Source organism: Protobothrops mucrosquamatus, unplaced genomic scaffold (assembly GCF_001527695.2).
Source record: "Protobothrops mucrosquamatus isolate PMUCROS unplaced genomic scaffold, P.Mucros_1.0 scaffold918, whole genome shotgun sequence".
Taxonomy (NCBI): domain Eukaryota; kingdom Metazoa; phylum Chordata; class Lepidosauria; order Squamata; family Viperidae; genus Protobothrops; species Protobothrops mucrosquamatus.
In genome coordinates this window covers 379,529-400,667 of record NW_015387169.1, presented here as the reverse complement: position 1 = coordinate 400,667, position 21,139 = coordinate 379,529, and the positions used below count along the sequence as shown (strand labels likewise).

Below are 21,139 nucleotides of genomic sequence, written 5' to 3'. Positions count from 1 at the left end.
ATCAGCCTCATAAGATGGTTGTCTGCCTGGCCGGCTCTGGCAAGCGACCGCTCAGATACTGAGACCGAATGAAGGGGCAAGGATTTATGCCGACGGAACAAAAACAAACGTAAGACCAACATCACAATTACTCTCGGGGTCTTCCTTTCCCCCGAACAGTAAAACAAAAGTACTACATCTCCCAGAATGCTTCGCGAAATGAAAGATTGACGCTTGCGTACGCTGCTTGCTGGAAGCTTCGAGGAGGAGGAGGAGGAGGTAGCAGCTGCTGAGAATTGTGGGTAGAAGACGGTGAGCTCGACGCCGGCGCCATTTTACAGCCCTTCAGAGAAACTCTGGCGTTTTTGGGTTGTAGTTTTGCGGCTGCTGCGGCGGCAGTGAGTCGTTATTCTCTTCACGGTGAGTCCCGAACCTGAAGCTTATGACGTGGGAAAGGCTAGTCAGTACTAAGGTTGTAAGGAATCGGTATTTGGTGTTTGGCAAAACGATGACGATAAATTTGCTCTTAAAACGCAATGGGATTCTTAATTAGCTTTGGACCCTTTTAAAAAAAAGCTATTTCGGAGAAGCCCAGGGCGCTTAAAGAAGGCCCGCGGTCCACTTTCTGCAGAGGGCGGGTCCCGCCGTTGTTCGATCTCGTCAGGGGGGATGAGTCGTCGGTAGGGCGATTCGCCCAGCCTCTTTTATTCGGGGCTTGGGAAGCCAGGTGGGCAGATCTACTTTCCAAGTCGCATATTTGTCTTCCCAGTTACCAGTCTTTGTTTAGGTGCTTTGGTTTTGTATTTTTTGGCAGAGGAGAATCAGCCACCATTAAATGCCCCCTGCACCTTGTGTAGAAAGTAATACCACAGGCTGTTTCGCTGTTAATTTACTCAAATGTCTATTTTTATGTGAGCTTCTGCCTCTTAAATAAACGTTGAGCATATCTGGATTTGCTTTATATAGGCAATTTGTTTCATTGACTTAAGCTTTTTTTTTTTCCGTAGAGACAGCATAGGCTTAAAGTATGGACGGCCATTTTTAACTAGCATATGTGGTGTTATAGGGACGATTTTTCATAGCAAGGTTATGTAAAGAATTATGCATTGATTTTTTTTTAACAACTTCTAGATTGATATTCTAATTAATCAAGAATTGAAGACGAGAGGATGGGTTCCGACAAACGGTATGTAATACTGATTTAAATCTTAAGATTATATTTTGAAGGCAGTCTGGTAAATAAAATTGGAATCTTATAGTTCAGCATTGATGTTCTGAATTGCACTGCAGTGTGTTTTTTTTTAATTAAATTTGTTTGCCTCCCATCACACCACGATTATAGTGTTCTAATTCTTCAAACTTTCTAGCCTTGTTGAGGAGCTCAGTATTAATAGATTCAGGACGAGAAAAGTATAACATATCCTGCCTATTTTCTTACCTTAGTCTGAAAGAAGCAACTTCAGTGAGTAGTTTCCTTCCTGTTTCCCATTGAAATGATGAGCATTAACTCTTCTCAGTCTGAGCACCTTATGTTTTTTTTTTCTCCTCAGATCATTGAGCTAGGGTTAGGGAAGGGACAAGTGTTTTTAATAAATTAAAAAATGAAAGCTTTTTATGCTTTGGGGCCATATGTCATTGACCTACCTCTCAAAGGTAAAGAGAACAAATAGCTGATAATCTATACATTGGAGTAAATAAGATAAAGTGGTAATACTGTTATTGATAAATGGATGCATTTTTCATACGTGCTGAAATAATGGCTAAGGATGTATGTACAGATAGCTCTCAACTTACAACCACAATTGAGCCCAAAATTTCTGTTGTTAGGATAGTTAAATGAGTTTTGCCTCATTTTATGACCCTTATAAACCTTCTTGCCATGGTTGTTAAATGAATCACTACAATTATTAAGTTACTAACAAATGAATCTGATTTCCCCATTGACTTTGCTTGTGAGAAAGTTGTCAAAGTTGATCATATGGCTCTAGGACACTGCTGCCATCATAATACATTCCAGTTTCCAAGCGTCTATATTTTAATTACATGGGGATGCTGCAATGGTCATAAATGTGAAAAATCAGTTATTTTTCAGTGCCATTATAATTTTGAATAGTCACTAAATGAATGATTGTAAGTCAAGGTCTACTACCTCTAATTACTTTGGGATAACAGAAAATGGTAGATTTAGTTTCACACCCACATATTTAACAAAGAACTATGAGCCTATGAGAATTATATGAAACTAATATAAAAGGATATGAACAAAATCATTTTGAGTTTTTTTTCTAGAATCATTTTGACTGTTCATTGATACTTTGTCCAAATAATATTTCAGTATTGTGGACTTATGATGTTTGGAAATGAGTTCTGAGATATTCAGTGAAATACATGGCAAGTGTCATTTGGGATTTTATTTTTCAAATTTATTCCCACAAGCTCCTGACACATGGCAGTTTAGAACTTTTGAACATGTCAGTTAATAAATAATAAATATGACTAAAGCTTTTAATATCACAGGTAAGGAAATGCCAGCTAATGTGTTATATCTGTTACATATTCAGTAAAACAAAATTCACTGGATGATTTTAACCATTTCAGCAAGGCATGAATTAAAAAATACTAAAGATTCTTCAGAACATGGAGCAAGTCACTCCTACTTTTGGAATGCCTAGTCATGAGAATAGAAAATATAAATAAGTGTCTTGTCCTACATTTTTCAGTTTTAGGGAATTGTAAATGAGCTGATAATCTATGAAAAGTGCTTTTAACCATTCTGACTGTAAAAAAAATTGGCCAAGGAAATAACTTTTTTGAGCATCTTAAAAAAATCCCATGCAAATTAATGAAATCAGCAATTTTATTAATACAAATAAAATAATTGTGATAAAAACTATGGACAAAATAGATTCTCAAGCTTGTGGCTTATTTCTGATGCACATACTTGTACAATTCACACTGTTTTCATATTTGGTTGTTTGAAAGCTAAATATTTTCTATAAAACAGAAAAATATAATTAAATACTCCAAAAATGGCAAATATTTCCAACTACATGATGATTTCCTTTTACCATACAGTACTCTTTGACTGTCTGTTTTTATTATACAGTCCTTGCATGGATGTTGCAATTTTCGAGTTGTTTGACTTTACAAACTCTGTGTGCAGCGTGAGCAGAACTGAAAGGAGTGGAAGATATGGATCTATTATAGATAGAGAAGATCGGGATGAACGGGACTCCAGAAGCCGTCGTCGGGATTCTGACTATAAAAGATCTAGTGAGGAGCGTAGAAACGACAGATACGATGATTATCGGGATTATGATAGTCGGGATTATGATGGCCGAGATTATGATGGTAGAGATTATGACAGCCCTGAGGTGAGATAGCTGATTACTATGTTTTTGACTTTGGTTAAATAAGTACATACCCTTATTTTGCTAAATTTATCAGTTGTGTATTTCCTGGTTGGATTTAACCAGAAAGCAGTAGAAGAAGAAAGCAGTGACAAAACTATCTCCTTGTTGTCAAGTAGACTACACAGAAATGTTTCATATAATCACTAGCAATCATGTTTGATTTCAGGGAGTTTTTACTTTTTGTATAGAAATGACATTGTCAAAATTTTATATTTAAATGAATCATAGAAAGTATTTACAAAACATTGTAGACCAAAACAATATTTTCTAATTATAACATTAGTCTGATTGTATGAATATTGATACAATGACATATAAATCTTTAATTTTTTAAAATAAAGTTATGTAGTTAGTTTTACATTACTATCTTATAATTGCTGGATTTACTTGACAGAGAGAGCATGAACGTGAGCGACGTAATAGCGATAAGTCAGAAGATGGTTATCATTCTGATGGAGACTACGGAGAACATGATTATAGAAATGACATAAATGATGAAAAAGAAAGCAAGACCATCATGTTGCGTGGACTCCCTATTACTGTTACAGACTATGATGTAAGTGACATTTTATTGCTAACTTTAACATTTTAATTTGCAGAATAATTCTTAAAGAGTCTGTACAGTATTGAAAGTGTCTTATTATTGTTTCATATTTCAGAAGTGAGTGTTTAACAATTATTATTTAAAGTAGTCTCCATGCCTTGCATATAGTTGTTTTGCAGTTAGGAAGTATGATGATTCTTCTTTCCTCCCCTCCCCCAAACTGAAGACTTGCTGGTACCTACTCCTCTGATTAAAAGGAAGAGTTTTGTTGAAATCCTTTGTGTGAATCCTATTATAGTCCCCCACTCCCAATGATTTTCACAGGATTGTTCATTTTAGAAGTTTTTATTTTTGCAGCTGTGAATCAAAGAAGTTCAGAAGAAGAGCATTGCATCATACATTCTGGAATTTATTCATCTAATTTATATGGTCAAAATCTAAAATCTCTGTTTGGAAATATCTTAGAAATTGATGGACAACATGTGCCCCCCCTTTCAGCTGTGTCCTGTTCTTGGACTGCCTGTAGTAATCTTGATGAACTTTCTCAGAAGTCATTTGCCATTGCCAGCTTCATAGGACTAAAAAAGTTTATTGGCCCAAGGTCACACAATTGATTTTATACCCAAGGTGGGACTAGAATTCATGGTCTCGTGGCTTCTAGCCTAATTCCTTAACTACTATACTGAACTTGGTCACTTAGCATGATTATGATCTATATAAAAGGATAAGTTTACATAGCTGAAGATTGGCACCTATAAATCTTGAACCATATAACAATGACATAACAGATTTTATTTCCTAAGAATTTCTAGATTATTTTAATTCTGAAATCTTTGCTTACTCTTAACTCAGATTCTAAGTTACTTAGAATAATTATAAATTTTGGAAGTCATGTTAATACCAGGCCATTGTTTTCCTTCTCTGTAGTTTTGCTTAGTTTGTGAACACTAATGGTATTATTAAAATTGCATATAGATACGAGAGATCATTGAATCCTGTGAAGGCCCTCGGCCTGCAGATGTGAGATTGATGAAGAGAAAGACAGGTGAGAGCATTAACCTTAGTTTTTTGGCACAGCCTTCCTCTTCCCCAGGCCTAAAACATTTTCCAAAAGTCCCCTTCATCTGCAAGTACAAAACAAAATGAAAGGTTTGCCATGGATAAGGAATTTAGCCTTTTGAAAGGCTATAGGTAGTGGAAGAAGTCTTCATTTTTTATATATATTTAAACATGTCGGTAAGTAACACCATGAATTTGATTCTTAAATCTTAGTAATCCATTGCATGGTTTATCTTATCTCGTTCAAGTAGCCTATTAATGCAGCTTGGTTTCCTTGCCATGGCAAAACAAGAAGCAAATTCAGAGTTGACGTCGCATTTATAAAACTGCTTTGTCATGAAGTAATGAAGCAGTTGGAGAGAGATTCACCTGTTTTAAAGGAACTGACTAACACAAGTATCCCGTCTATATCTGAATGCTGTCTCTAGGTGTAAGCCGTGGTTTCGCCTTCGTGGAGTTTTATCACTTTCAAGATGCTACCAGCTGGATGGAAGCCAATCAGGTTGCTTCACTCACAAAGTCTAGATAATTCCTGAACATGGAACAAGTCTGTACAGTTTTTAAAAAGGAATAAATAAAAAACTGAAGAGTGGTTTGATTTAAAAAAAAAATCATAACTTAAAATGGAATGCTTTGTGTATATTAAAATTTTGTTAAAATTACATAACATTGCCCCAAACTACAGTTTGACCATTTACCTTCTATAAAAAGTTTGCTATCTCTTAAATGATCTTTGACTTATTTCTTTAAAACCTATTATGCATTGAGCCAGAAAGACTTTTCTGATGTATGCTATCAATAACTATAAAATTAAACTTACAGATTATATAGAGATAACTAACTGGAAAGACATTTTAAGTACAACGTAACAAAAATGTTTCTAAAAGGCATTGGAACGCTTTTAAAATCTAAACAAGAAACATGGACACTATTAAAGAATTAAAATGTATATTTCCAAGATATTGATATATTGGTATTTTAATTCAGCAGTTAATAGCAGAAGTACTATTTTACTACATTGCTATCAAGCTAGAATTGCTGCTGGACCAAACTAAAAATATAAGGAGCAAACTAGCTATTTTATTATAAAATCTGAAAAAGATTTTAATGTGAATTTTACTGCTATTTTTTATTATTAAATGTTTAGACTGTCTTTCTCTTAAGTTCATATCATGACCAACCACACAAGTTGAAGGAATAACTAATTGTTGCATGCAACAAGTGTTCTGTATGATTTATATAGCATGCAATTGTCCATGAATGAATGCCTGGACAAATTAGGGTAGCAAATTATGAAATCACAATTTTAATATATACAAAGCTATGTCAATTTTCATCTTGAATCCTGTTTCAAATCCACTCCAACATAACCACGCTAGTGTTAGGGAAAAAATAGTTGAGCCTCCCTATTGGCCCTGTTGCTGTTAACTATCAGACAAACATGATATATTGTAAATATGCCAACATATTTTGTTTGTGTGCATATTCCAGTTTTGGGCCATTTTCTCATTTTCCTAGTGAGCAATAAAAGATGAAATTTGCACCATAGGCCTGTTCTATCTTTTTAAGCTCTTAATACTATTTCTATTAGAATTTGACTTACTGAAGTCAGCTCTCATTTTAAGATTAGATCATTGTTTCCTCAACATACACAACCCCTGGACACATTTGAAGGTGCATCTCTCTGAAGAGCTGTAAAAGACTTGCAGGATTTAGAGGGGATACAGGTTTTGGATATTCAGGAACAAAATTTAGAATTCAGAAACTTGGCTTCTTTCTATACATTTAAGTAGCTTATCCAGTACTCTGCTAAGTATGAAAGGGCACCAAAAGCAAAACAAACCATTACTGTACTGGCAAAAAAGTCAGTGGCAGTCCAAATTGGTTATTAAATATTGTATCTTCATATTCGCATGGTAGTTTTTTCCAAACAAGTTTTTGTATAATATGTTAGTCAGAAAACAGTTACGCTGAACACATGTTCAGTTCTTGACTTAATTTAGCTTCTTAGAAGTATAAGGGCATCTTGACAAGAATTGTTTTACTTTCAAGGGCACATCATGAAGAAAACAACTGAAAACAATTCATATGTTTTGAAGTTATACAATTCTAGTCTTGGGGAAAGAAGTGAAGCAATCACTTAATACTTTAAAGCAGTGTTTTGCTATGTCTTTAAAAATCTCAGTCTCCTTAGAGACACTTCCTGGTTCCATGTCAGCACTTAGTTTTGGCAGCTTGATCAACCTTCCCTGATTCTGTTTGCTTTCACTGCACATCCCATTTTCTTACTGCCCATGTCCTGCAGGATTGGATGGGCAGAGTGTAGGAGGCGGTGGTTGGTTCTCTGCATCCTCCCCATATCTTGTCCATTTAGTTCATGAGCACTGAATCCTCCGAAGTGTGCTCTACCATGGGAAAATCGACACATGTTCTGTGATACTGGAATAACTAAATGTGCTTTTTTTGCAGAAAAAACTGCTGGTTCAAGGGAAACAAATTGCAATGCATTACAGCAATCCCAGACCTAAATTTGAAGACTGGCTTTGTAACAAGGTATGGTAGTGTTTGCAAAAGCGTTTTTTTAACACACGCATACACTTTTACTAACTGCCCATCTCCCTCAATGTATTTTAACAGATTCCATTGTAATTAGCCATTCTTATACTATTCACTTCTACTAACGGATAAAATATCAGAAATTCAGATATTAAAAAGCTTAGCCTGAAGCAATTTATAAGAAGTGCTGAAAAGAAATAAATATTGTTTAATAAAAACATGTATGTTAATGTGGAAATAGCCATTGTGATCATTGCTATAGGTAACATGGTATTTTAAAATAATGAGAACTTTTCATTTAGAGTAAAGATGCTGATGCTTCTGAATTTGAAATAACCAATTGCTTTCTTGTTTTTGTTCTTTTGCATAATGTTACTTAACCAGTCAACTATTAAAACATTTACAAAAGATAAAAATCCATGGGAGATGGGTGGCTTATACATTCAAATAAAAAATGAAATAAATTGTAAACATTTTATATTTTGCATAACATCAACGGATGCAGTAGTTGAATATCCTTTATTAGCTTGGAGAGCTTTTCTGCAGTGACAGATCTAAAATAACAGCAATAGATTTACCTCATCATAGCCCATGAATGATGTTATAACAAAAGCACACTTCTCGTTGTATTGGCTTGAAGTGTCTTCTTAATCTACATACTCATGGCTTGTCTTCAACACTGAAAAAGCAAAGTAGTAGTATTTGACAGTTTGAAAACTGCAGCAGATCTTAGTATCTATAATGTACATGTATTTGGGAATCAATCAGTAAAATCAGTACAACAAATAGGACAACCCACAAACTACTTTCTCCGCAGTGGAGGAAAAATAATTCCATAAATTTGCCTACAGGTGGCCCCTGCTTATCAATAGCTTGTTAATTAACTGATGGTGCTGAGCAAGTGATACTTAAAATTGGTTTTTGAAGTGCCAGCCAGTCTAGTGCCCCCAGGGTCATGTAATCACTTGGCATCTGGCTTACTCTCAGCTAGAGTTTTGGCATCCTGCAATCATGATAGTCATTTGCTGACTTTTTTACAAGCAAAATCAATGGGGAAGTTGGCAGGGAGAGTCGCAAGTTGCTGTGCTAATTTCCTCCTGCCTTCCTATACTTGTGCTGTGCCATTCACCCTGGGCTTTCTTTTACACATCATCCATCCCCTGGTCTTCCTGCACTGTCATCCACATACCAGCCTCCCTGTGCTTGTGCCCTGTCCGTGCCATTCATCCTGGGTGTTTCTGCACTTTTTGTCTTGTGCCATCCACCATCCCCTGTGCTTCTGGCCTGCACCAAGTCTACCAAGCTTTTTTCCTGGCCTCCTCCAATTTACACAGCCTCTGCCAGCCTTTTCCAAGGACTGCCCTGGCTTTTGCCACCCTGTATGAATATACTTTTGTGGATGAATAGGCAATAGGGATAAATGGTTTTCCCTTTGCCTATTTATTTTATCTAATTACATAGGCACTGGTTACAAAATAAATGACCTGGGCAGTATATAAAATGTTAAAACAATCAGTAAACACCTAAAAATCATTGTAATTATTAACAAAATATCAAAAACTCAAAAGCTGGGCTAAAGTAAGAAGTAAACAAAGGATGTCAACAATAATGGAGCCATCTCATTATTACTTAGCTAATGAAACCAAAGATGGAACTTAACTTGCTCTGTTAGTTATATGTCGTCCTATGGTCTATAATATTTTTTTAGCCAATCAAAAGATGCTAAAACATTTTAAATGGCATTCAGAGAAGTGCCTTATTTTGTCCTGAGCTCAAAGTTCCCCCACCTATAAGCTTAGAACACTGGAAAAATGCTTAGAGTTTTAAATATACTTTTAAATAGATTTTAGTGAATAGAATTAATGTTCATCCCAAATTTATGAATTGACAATAAAGAAAAAAGATAAAAAGGAATAGAAGAAACTTTCAGTTTCCTGTACAGCAGATATAAGCAATAACTTATATTTTTACAAAGGTCAGCATTTTAAGATTTTACATTCACATATAGAAGGGAAACATCAGCCTTTCCATTACCCTTCAGTTAAAATGAACAATATTGCAACTGAATAACAATGGTAGAGAAAAAAGAGCTTCTGAACTTTGAACCAGGAATGAAACATTTTTCTGTTGCATGGATTTCTGCTGCAAGTATAAATTCCTGCTTAAAGATCAGCTCCAGTTTTCCATGAAGTCATGGTTACAGTTCTTAATTCTCTTTCCTCACCATTTTCCTCACCATTAATATTTAAGGTCTGGTAATTAAAACATTAGAATCAATAATACCCTGAGAGACTTTAAAATTCATTACACCAGTTTCTTCCATTTATGCAGAAATTTTATTTTAATACTGCAGGTGTTTTCAGAGTATTGAATTTAGAAATAGAATAGTTTTGTAATACCATTTCTCATATCTCAGAATGCTTCCTGGATAATGAAGACCTTAAAAATATGCAGAGCTTAATATTTAAAATTGTAGCTCCGGGAATGGAAGCATTCCCAGATACTATGGTGTTTGCTATTAATTTTATTTAGCTACTCTTTCTATTGTCCTGGATATGACTGGGGTTGAATTGATCATCATGCTCATGGGTGCCAAAGCAAACTCTCTCCTAAGTTCCAAATGTGTTATCTTTATTTTAATTTCTTACTGGGTAATGGACATTAATAGTTTTATTCAGCAATGACATGAAACCACCATCATGGGGTATTTTAAAAACAGTGATATAGGTATGGTCTGTCCTACAGAATGTTTGATCAGGTGTATAATCTAAAATGTAATGGGTTTGTTTATTTGTTAGTGCTGCCTTTACAACTTCAGGAGGCGACTAAAATGCTTCCGTTGTGGAGCAGATAAATTTGGTAAGTTCTGTTTGAATAAGTTATATTAAACATTTTTATTTGACAATTGAACTGCATGTAATTCTATTTCTGACATGGTAGAGGTCTATTGATGTCATAACACAAAGGTCTTGATTATTAAGCTTGTTTTTCCACCTGTTTTGCAATGAAGATTCAGAGCAGGAAGTGCCACCTGGAGGACCAGAAGCTGTTCAGTCTGTGGATTACTACTGTGACAGTAAGTTAATTCTTACTGTATTGTAAAATGGGTTAGCATAGGTATGTTTTTGTGTTATGCAAAAATCAACCCAGATTCTTTTGTAGAGGGGCTATTTACAACTCAAATTCACAAGTGATAAAAATCAAGTTAAAGCTGCTGGAGAAATGAGTAGCCTGACAATGTATGGGAAATATGACACTTCTGTCTATGAAGAACATTGACACTTTTTATCCTACTTCTCTCTTCAGCCTGAATTCTGCAGTTACATCTTTTTTTCCTCTTGTTTTTCTTTTTTGATTAGCTTCTATTGTCACATCTTGGAGTATATTTTTCATTTCTTCCCAGCATTGCTCTTGTTCCTCTTTAAATCAGCAGCTGCACCAGATAGTCCTTCCTTATAATTTTAGTGTTTAGTGTTTACTGTTTTTTGCAGCATTAAACTTGTGAGAAGAAAGTTACATGTTAATTGTTTTAAAATTTTAATTAAACTGAAATTATTGTCCTTCCCCACTTGTGCATTCAGAAGTGTGGAAAAGATTGCACTACCATGAATTATGGTAGATAATCTAACATACATAGCTGCATTATATCAGTAAATCTGGCCTTTTTCAGAATTTCATAAATATGTAGTTTTTCTTTGCTTTACTTACAATGCATTAGAGACTTATGTATATCTGTTCTATGTTATTGTATCATAGCTAAACAAGTGATAACAATATCTTCCCACAGCCCTTATTCTGAGAAATATAGCTCCTCATACAGTAGTGGAATCAATCATGACAGCTTTGTCACCATATGCTTCACTGGCAGTAAATAATATCCGTCTTATTAAAGACAAACAGACCCAGCAGAATAGAGGCTTTGCTTTTGTACAGTTGTCTTCAGCCATGGTGAGGTATATTTTATTGTATTTCAGTATTATATTTTGTATGTGTTTCCTAGTAGTAACATTCAAGTTCAGTTTAGATGTGTGCCGCCTTTTTTATTTGCATAAGTAATGAAATCAAATATCTTAACGTTTATTGTCCTGATAAAGATAATTTAATTAGGTGTAATAATTATTAATTTATGATCATAAAATTGTTAATATCCTGATGTGTTTTTCGGTATCAAGCTCTGAATTCCCTTTATACAAAATCTTACCTGAATTGAATGAATAAATGAACATTATACTGGTTTTTTTCCTTATGAAGTTTTGGTAGTTGAATTTTTTTCTTACAATTCCTTTTTGACAATGGTTGTAGATAACAATTTAAACTTTGTCTCATACCAACAATTATTTTTCCTAGGATGCTTCTCAGCTGTTGCAGATTTTGCAGAGTCTTCAGCCACCTCTGAAAATAGATGGCAAAACAATTGGTGTGGATTTTGCAAAAAGTGCTAGAAAGTGAGTATACTAAAGTTGTCTTTAAAATCTTCAAATGGAATACAATTAGGAATTTATATTGCTGCTTTATTGCTTATCAGTCTTAATAAGCTTTAAAAAGAAAACCAGTTTTATGTCTTTCTGTGTGTGTATTCATTAAAAAGTAGAAATCCTATTTCTTAGTAGTAGCATTTAAATTCAGTTAAGTGTTTGGAATTAAACATTTATTTGGATAAGTAATGGAATCAAAAATCTTCAATTTATCTTCTTATTCTGTGTAGTACTATTCTGATTGCCAGAAAATATAGAGTGGGGAAACTGGTGCAATGAGTTTATCAACAGTTGAGGCACATTGTAATTTGCTTGTAATTTTGTTTTGAAGCTCCTCATGATTTCTAGTAATGTGGCCTATGAAATGGATTTAACTGTCTTCTTTTCTCTTTAGGGATTTGCTTCTCCCAGATGGCAATCGTGTCAGTGCTTTCTCTGTTGCTAGCACAGCTATTGCTGCTGCTCAGTGGTCATCAACCCAGGTAGGAATTTGTTTTTAAAGTTCCTGATTCCTGAGTCTACAGTATAGCATCTACAGATTCTTCTCTTGGCCTTCCAGGCCCCATGAGGTCTATTTGGTTGTATTTTAATTTTCAAAAGTTATTTTATTTTGAAAAGTGAGAGTTAGCATGCTATAAAACAGAATGATAAAATCAAACATACAATTTCATTCAGTCTTCCTATTTCTAAACCATCCATTTCGCTCAGGGACATTATATCCACCAGTGCTTTGATTATGAATATATCTCATTTTTTTAGTCAATAAAATGGTAATGGGTTGTAGCTCAGTGCTTGTTTACAAATATATCTAGGAAAGGGAAATAAAACTGCTAAATTGAGGTCTCAGCATCCTGAGAGACTAGGTTTTAGAGAGCAGCTTCATCAATTTGCCTTTTAATTGATAAGAATTGGGTGTCTTTAAGGCTTTATGCTGACCGTGCTTTCAAAATTAAAAATGTGCTTACCTTAAAATTTAGGAATTTCTATGCTAGTGGAAGGTAAGAGTTCAGTAACAATTTCTTTGTTCTATCTACTATTTAATCATTTTCTTTAATTTATAGCCTCAGAGTGGGGAAGGTGGCTCTGTTGACTTCAACTACCTTCAACTTGGGCAGGATGGTTACAATCAATACACCCAGGTATGTGTAAATAGTATTAGAAACTAGGACTTGAAGTTCTCGGGAGGAAAGTGTTTTGCACGCTTTGAACTACCTCTTAGGAGGATTGGACTATAACATGGCGACATGTCGTGAAAATTTGGGCAGATGAGGCAATGTAAAATTTCCTAAAATTGAGCAAATGGTTTAAAATAATTTCTCCTGTATCCAATCTAATGAGAATATAGCAATAACTTTGAGAATTTAGCAGGGTAATTTTATTTGTTTGCTATATGTATGACATGATTGCCAAATTCTGTTAATTTCAGAAATGTACTAACTATTAATACAGAACTAATACAGAGGAAATGTATTAACTATTAAAATACACAACGTTTTAAATCCACCAACAAGGAACAGTACAAAGTCACATGAAAAAATGCAATATAAAAGCCAGTCAAAATAAAAAGCTAAACTAGATGAACAAAAATAGGTTGAAATGATAGAAATGTAAAAGGCAAGATGATAGTGATGATGATGACCATGCCATGGCAAAACGTGGAATGGTAGAAAAAGGTTTTAAAAGGTAGGTCTGCAGCACCCCTCATGGGCATGAATGTGTAAGCACATCCAATTAAGAATTCAAATCGAGAACTGTTCTCTATCCTTCCCCCCTTTGGGGGGGAACTATCCTTCTGTTCTCGATTTGAATTCTTAATTGGATGTGCTTACACATTCATGCCCATGAGGGGTGCTGCAGACCTACCTTTTAGAACCTTTTTCTACCATTCCACGTCTCCTGGGGAAACATTATAAGGTAAACTGTCACTTAGAAAAGAGAGAAATTTCTAATTTGAACTTCCACTACAGTAGTTCTTAAGTTGCTATATATTTCTTGGATCTCCAGTTCCCAAGTCTCTGGAAATTGAGGCATGCTTGCATGTTTTGAGTCAACTTTTCTCACCTGAGAGAAAAGCATAAAACAAAATCAAAATTATACTGGCTTCCTTCCTTTTAAAAGCTCACCTTAGAAGGGTTATTTTGATTGGTTGTTCATCATCTGATTTTCCTGGGCTCTGCTGCCCTCTCTCTAGATGGATAGCTTGGCTTTTATGTTTTCTCTTAACTCTTGTGTAACTTGTTTTGGGGATGAGGGTTTTCCCACTTCCTAAAGGATCCCATGTCATGAAACAATAACTTTACCTTAATTCATTGCATGACATTCACAGGATTATCAGCAGTTTTACCAGAATCAAGCGGGAACATTGGACACAGATACTACTACAACTTCTGGTAATTTTTCCTCTTTGTGTCACAGAAACAAACATGGTTTTTTTTTTCATAATTTTGTATGGGCATCTTGGCTTGATTCAACTCTGGCTTGAATAGTAAATTGATAGCTTGTTACGAGTGTCTTTAGAGCAGCATTCATCTTTCAGGTAAATCCCAACTAAGAGATTTGAGTTAATTTTAATTGTCTGCATGAAGTATTATGGCAGGTACTCAATAATAGTTAATGGTAGTCTTCCCCCCAGGAAATGAAATTGCTAATCATTTTAAATTTATTATTATTCCTGTTACTATCAAGGCACTCTAATGGGTTCTAGCAGTACTATTCTAGATTTTGAGGTTTTCATTGAATATCCAATGAGCTGTGTTTTGGCAGGTGGTCCAAGTACTGCTGGTACAACTACAGCTGCTGTTGTTTCCCAGAGTCCTCAGTTATATAATCAACAGACTACTTCAGCTGATACGCCGGTAAATTTTGTTATCTTCTATTGTAAAAATATTGGTTGTGTAGAGCAATAAAGCATGACTGCAAAGTGAAATCATTTTAATGAATGTACATCTTAATTTTAGCATTATTTAAATTATACCTATTGCCTACTTGGTGGCACAGGTATTGATTTGTGGAATAAGATGTATTGACTTGCCTGAGATAGTAATTGAGTAGAAGTTGAACCGTGGGTCTTATGTGTGCAAAACTAGCTTACTTAAGAACTATTGATCTATTGCAATTGTAATGATTTTTGCATAAGTGTCTGAATAACACACATAAACATAAATTGCTTATTCTGGCTTTAAAATGTCTTTAAGAAAATGTATGTATTTTTGAATAAATGTTATAGTTTTCTAAGTTTATGATATTTCTTTCTGCAGACGCAGGCTGCACAGCCAAGTACTAGTTCTCAAGTTTCATCCACTTCTCCAACTGGTATAATTCCTGGCACCAAGTATGGTGAGATTAACTACTGCGAGATGAAGCATTGGATAGTGGAAAATAACTGTTGCTTCCTTTACCAATCAGTATTTATATTTATTCAGTTTATTGTTTCCCTGAAATGTAAATCCAGAAGGGTAACTCTTACTTTCTGAAGGATTGGGGAAAGTATGGGAGGTGGGGGGTGGGATTAAACTACTTCCTAAAAGTAAAATAGACATTGAAGGGATGAAGTAAAGAAAAATTGCTTATTTGTTTCACTAATCTACAGAATTCTAAGGCAATGGTTTCTCTGTCCTACATTCAGATCAGTATTGTTGTGCCTGCTAGTTACATCTCCCCATATTCTTGAATTCAAGATAACATTTTTGGTTTTTTAGAAAAGCAATAGTTTAATCCAAGTAATTTATTCATTCAATTTACAGCCATTCCAGACACTTCAACATATCAGTATGATGAATCATCAGGTTTCTACTATGATCCTGTGACTGGATTATATTATGACCCAAATTCTCAGGTATACAACTCTCCTTATTTTTTCTTAAGTATAAAAGTACTCTTGAGTTGGAAATGCAGAAGCTTGAGAAATGTCAATATGTTATATTATATGATCTAGTAATAGGGANCATTCCAGACACTTCAACATATCAGTATGATGAATCATCAGGTTTCTACTATGATCCTGTGACTGGATTATATTATGACCCAAATTCTCAGGTATACAACTCTCCTTATTTTTTCTTAAGTATAAAAGTACTCTTGAGTTGGAAATGCAGAAGCTTGAGAAATGTCAATATGTTATATTATATGATCTAGTAATAGGGAGAATCTACTTGGCATATCTGCCATTGTTTTAGACAATTAGTTTAGAATGTACATGAACCAATGTACTCTGACATGTTTGCTGTACTGAATATATATTTTTGTTCAAAGATGCAGTGTAATCATTTTAACTAGTAGGCCTTTAGCATCAAATTAATTTTGAGTATTATTGGAAGTAATTTAAAGCTATGTAGAGATAATAATACGAATTCATGTAGCATTTTAGGTGCAGATATTACCACTACAAATTACAATCTTAATGTAACTTACAACTTCATTTCAACTTAGAAAGTAAAAGTATTTTTTTCAGCATGAAAGATAAACAGTTTGCTTTTTCTTTCAGTATTATTACAATGCTGTTACACAACAGTATCTGTACTGGGATGGTGAGAAAGAGACGTACATGCCTGCAGCAGAAGGCACAACATATCAGCAATCTAACACATCTTCAGCCAAAGAAGGAAAAGAAAAGAAAGAGAAACCCAAGAGTAAAACTGCTCAACAGGTAATAATTAAAATTAAAGTTGCTAAGTTCAATATTCTGTTTGATATAACTGGCTACTCATTTTTATGTAAGAGTCATAGAAAGCTATATAGTATAAAAGATAGGAAGAGAAAATTTGTGTAAAATAAAAGAGAAGCAATCAATGAGTAGCTAGAAAGTTGTGACACTATATTATTTAATTGCTAGATATACTGCTGTTTGAACTGAGGAAAATAGTTTTAATTTCTAACCATGTGTTGAAAAGTTTACTATGGTAGAGATTTCCAACTATGTGTCTTTTCACCAGATAATTTACAAAGAACACTTGTGGAAATAACCTAAAATGCTATGATGGTAGAAAAAGAAATATATGGAGTGGAAATGTTAACTTTGGTTTAATATACACGCAGTCTGAATTAAAACTCTTCTTCATGTTCAGATTGCTAAGGACATGGAACGTTGGGCTAAGAGCTTAAACAAACAGAAGGAGAACTTCAAGAACAGCTTTCAGCCCCTGAATTCAAGAGAAGAAGAAAGAAGAGAATCTGCAGCAGCAGATGCTGGTTTTGCTCTCTTTGAGAAAAAGGTAAAATGTTGACTGCTAGCTCAAGAAATGCAAGAGAAATCCATCATATGAAGATTTTGGATTTACTGGTTTCTTCTTTTTCTAGGGCACCTTGTCTGAGAGACAACAAATAATAACAGAAGTGATAAAGAATGGTGAAGATGACAATCCATTAAAAGTGAGTGTACAGAAATCTACACTCACTTTTGTGATTTTTTTAATTGCTTAAAATAGGAATCCTATATTCTGTTGTTCTTTGATGCAATCTACTTACCTTCTGCTGCTCTTTCAGTAATTTATTAACTGCAAATGTTCAATGTTATTTTACAGCGTGGTTTAGTTGCTGCTTACAGTGGGGATAGTGACAATGAGGAAGATTTCTTGGAGAGATTGGAGAGTGAGGAAGAAAAGTTAACAGATTGGAAAAAGCTAGCATGTTTGTTATGTAGAAGACAGTTTCCCAATAAGGAAGCTCTCGTTAGGCATCAGCAGCTTTCTGATCTCCATAAGGTAATGTCTTATTTCAAATCAATATATCCCATGTTGCAGAAATTTTACATTATGTATTCATGTATTTATTAATGTACATACAGATTTATATTTGTGTGCCACTTCTTCAGCAACTAGGCAGCTAGAATATAGTAGTGATGGTGATAGGTTCAATCATTTCCAATTCTCAAACACTGCCTGGACAAGTCCCTGCAGTTTTCTTCAATATATAAAATGAACAAGCAACATTTATAGAATGAAGAGAATATTAGAAATATGAAGTCCAATATGAACTTCATATGAAGTCCTGGGCTGCTTGCAGCTCTGGAAAGCCTTGGGTGCAACTCACAGAAGTCTACACACGTGATTACCAGTGGTAATTTTTCTATTGTACCAGTAAAGAAACATTGCTAAATAGATAGGTGGAGATTAATGATTTTGACTATTCAATTTATCTTGTTTATAATACAAGTTTATATTGTCTGAGTACTCTCCATCAGAAATGTTACTAGTTATCTAAATCAGTCTTAATTTATCATGTTCATTGGTTATATTCTTTCTCTAGCAAAATATGGATATTTACAGGAGATCTAGGCTATCAGAGCAAGAACTTGAAGCCTTGGAAATGCGTGAGAGAGAGGTTGGTATCATAAAGAGCATAAATACAAAGACGTTACCTTCAAAGCATAAGAATCATACAAACTTTGCTACAGTTCATAGATTTGAAAAACAAACATTCAGAGCTGAAACTTAAAATATACATGAAATAAGTAGAAGAAAGATTTCTTGCCTCTGACATTTAGAGCTATTAGGCATTGATTGGGATATGCAGAAGATAATATTACCACACATTCTGGTATTTTGGGGTATAGATGTTAGATGAACTGTTTAATCAAAAGCTGGTATGTGGTTGCTCTATACACTGCTCTATATACTGTGCAATGAATAAACTCTCAAGTTTCCTCTTTCCACTATGTAATCAAAATGGACAGTGATTAATATTTATGTGTGTGTATATGTGTGTGTATAATGTATATAGCATGTATATATGTGTGTTACGTAGGGGTAGATATATACTTTCTTTTGAGAGCAGGCAACAGAATTTCATTTTTAACGTGGGCCAGTGTGCTCATAGTAAAAAATGATAATAAAAATCACCTTACCTTATTGTTAGCTGTGTTTGCTGTGTTCAAAATTTTCTAATACAGCCCTTTTAGTGTACTAATAAGTTCCTCCTATTAGTAAATGTTACCAAACATGGTGTTTCTCTCTTCAGTTATCAGTATGTTTTTCTTACCTCAAAGCAATAGGGTAACAATATGATATAATGGAATTTATCTTTCAGATGAAATACAGAGACAGAGCAGCTGAAAGACGTGAGAAATATGGTATCCCAGAGCCACCAGAACCAAAGCGGAAAAAAACGTTTGATGCAGGCACTGTGTATGTATTCGAAGGATACTACAATTACTGTTGTAATATTTTTCCCATTTTTTTTAGCTTTAATTATTTATTGCTCGTCTACAGGAATTATGAACAGCCCACAAAAGATGGCATTGACCATAGCAATATTGGCAACAAAATGCTGCAGGCCATGGGATGGAGAGAAGGTTCAGGATTGGGAAGGAAATGCCAAGGCATCACAGCCCCAATTGAGGTGAGCATAAATTTATATTGGAACACTGAATTTATTATGTGCTAAATTTTAGAAAACAGAGATTTTTAAACATTTTGCTAATCAGTAAAAAAAAAAAAGATTTTGTTGGCTTCTGGGTGCCACCATCAGCAGCCAGATTGGTGGTTACTGCTGTGGAAGATTGTCTTATAATTTAACGGAAATGTTTTAATTCCCAGGAAAAACAGTGAAATTACCTAATCTAGAATCTACTCTTAAGTGTACTTTTCATTTGTTCACTCATACCATTTTTAGGAACATCTTGACAGTAAATGTGATTTCTAATTCCAGATACTTGATAAAAATCCACACGTTAAATGCACTGTTAGAATAGTGGTTCCCATTTATTTTCTTTGCTTAGATGGCCACAATGTGGCAAAACCTCTGGCAATATAACACTTGTAGGTACTGTGACAGAAATAACTGCAGTAAAATCTAGTAAAATTTCATTTTCTCTACATTTGGCTAGATAGTGTTAGTTTTCAATTTAGTTTATTTTTGCCTAGATCAGAAGCTAGCTTTTGCAACCATGCATGGTCTCCAGACCATAGGCTGGAAGACACTGACCTAGCAAAATCTTAATGTTGAAAAAATAGATTCTAGTTACTTTAAGTAATGCCATCTTCAAACATTGATGTCTTGAAGCATGCAAGATACAACTAAGTAACAATGTTCAACTGCTGTTTGAAACTGCTAAAATACCTATTTTCTTTTGCAGGCTCAAGTGAGAATGAGGGGAGCTGGGCTTGGAGCAAAAGGTAGTTCTTACGGTGTTTCTACAGCTGACTCATACAAAGATGCCGTACGGAAAGCTATGTTTGCCCGATTCACCGAAATGGAATAAGTTTTGTCCATATTGGAGACACAAGATTTTACTCTTCCAAACTGACTGTTAAAACCTCAAAGGCCTTGGAGGCATTGCAGTATATTAGTTGTGGGTTGGAATCACTTCTATTTTAATTTTTCTTTTCCTTCCAGCATGCATTGCTTCCCTTGGTACATGATAGATCATAGAATGCAAAGCACTGTGGCTTCATGTTGGAAGAACCCCAACAAGTTAAAAAGAAGATACTGCATCTTTATACATTTATGTAAATAGTGTAAATTAATGTGTTGTGTTCAGAGCTTTGTGTACTCTAAAAACCACTTCTGTCCTGTGGAGCAGTTAAGGAAGTGTTAATATGATTTGACACTGCTATTCTCTGCTTACTTTGTATTGTTCTCATTTTTGGCAGTTCCCTGTACATTTTGTAAGATATGTATTTGTATAGATTTTTTGAAGATTTTGATTCTAGATGCCAGTCCAGACTTCTTTTGAAAAGAAATAAAGCCTAAACCAAGCTTGATTTCTTCATAGAGAATGTGGGTTATTTTGTGATGTGGGTTGAATAAGTTTAATTTAATCATAAGTAGAAAATCAGGAATGAGTGGGAACTGGCTTGGTCTTTATCAGCAGGGGAGCTGTGCAACAAAATACAGTGCTCAACCAATAAAACTAGATAGAAACTTTAGTCATAGAAAAATTACATGTAGAGACCCGGTAACAGTAGATGTAGCAGAGTGTATTTCCTCTGAGCTGTGTGGGATCTGATTTAGAGTCTGATAACAATTGCTTTCTCTGTAGAAAAAATTAGATGTAGGGTTGCCAAATAGATTGAATCTGCTTGGCACAGCATGACAGCCTCCTGGAAAAAGATGGAAATTTAGGACAGCATTTTTTTTAGGGTATTCATTTAATCTGAGCTGGAGTCTGCAATGAA

The 21,139-nt window shown here is 34.6% G+C and overlaps 1 protein-coding gene across 2 annotated transcripts; it reads left to right on the top strand.

The window, feature by feature from the left end:
- The first annotated feature begins 264 nt into the window (after positions 1–264).
- On the top strand, positions 265–20,735 carry RBM5 (RNA binding motif protein 5). Of its 2 annotated transcripts, none has more exons than XM_015819418.1 (25): positions 265–399; positions 1,111–1,165; positions 3,143–3,353; positions 3,787–3,948; positions 4,912–4,981; positions 5,424–5,497; positions 7,465–7,548; positions 10,350–10,410; positions 10,562–10,627; positions 11,339–11,499; positions 11,899–11,996; positions 12,421–12,508; positions 13,088–13,165; positions 14,353–14,416; positions 14,790–14,881; positions 15,284–15,362; positions 15,770–15,861; positions 16,510–16,671; positions 17,090–17,236; positions 17,322–17,393; positions 17,546–17,725; positions 18,270–18,344; positions 19,050–19,147; positions 19,232–19,361; positions 20,098–20,735. In XM_015819418.1, exons 2-25 carry the CDS (start codon positions 1,149–1,151, stop codon positions 20,221–20,223), a joined length of 2,487 nt encoding a protein of 828 aa, XP_015674904.1. In that variant the 5' UTR covers positions 265–399; positions 1,111–1,148; the 3' UTR covers positions 20,224–20,735. The 2 variants fall into 2 exon arrangements, with proteins under 2 accessions (XP_015674904.1, XP_015674903.1); XM_015819417.1 differs by having other exon boundaries at positions 3,086–3,353.
- The last annotated feature ends 404 nt before the right edge of the window (positions 20,736–21,139 follow it).

What these genes read in the sequence shown, in the direction of transcription:
- RBM5 (XM_015819417.1), top strand. An exon ending in TGTGGATTACTACTGTGACA is followed by an intron (nt 10,628 to 11,338) that starts GTAAGTTAATTC and finishes ATCTTCCCACAG; the next exon opens with CCCTTATTCTGAGAAATATA. An exon ending in GTTACAATCAATACACCCAG is followed by an intron (nt 13,166 to 14,352) that starts GTATGTGTAAAT and finishes TGACATTCACAG; the next exon opens with GATTATCAGCAGTTTTACCA.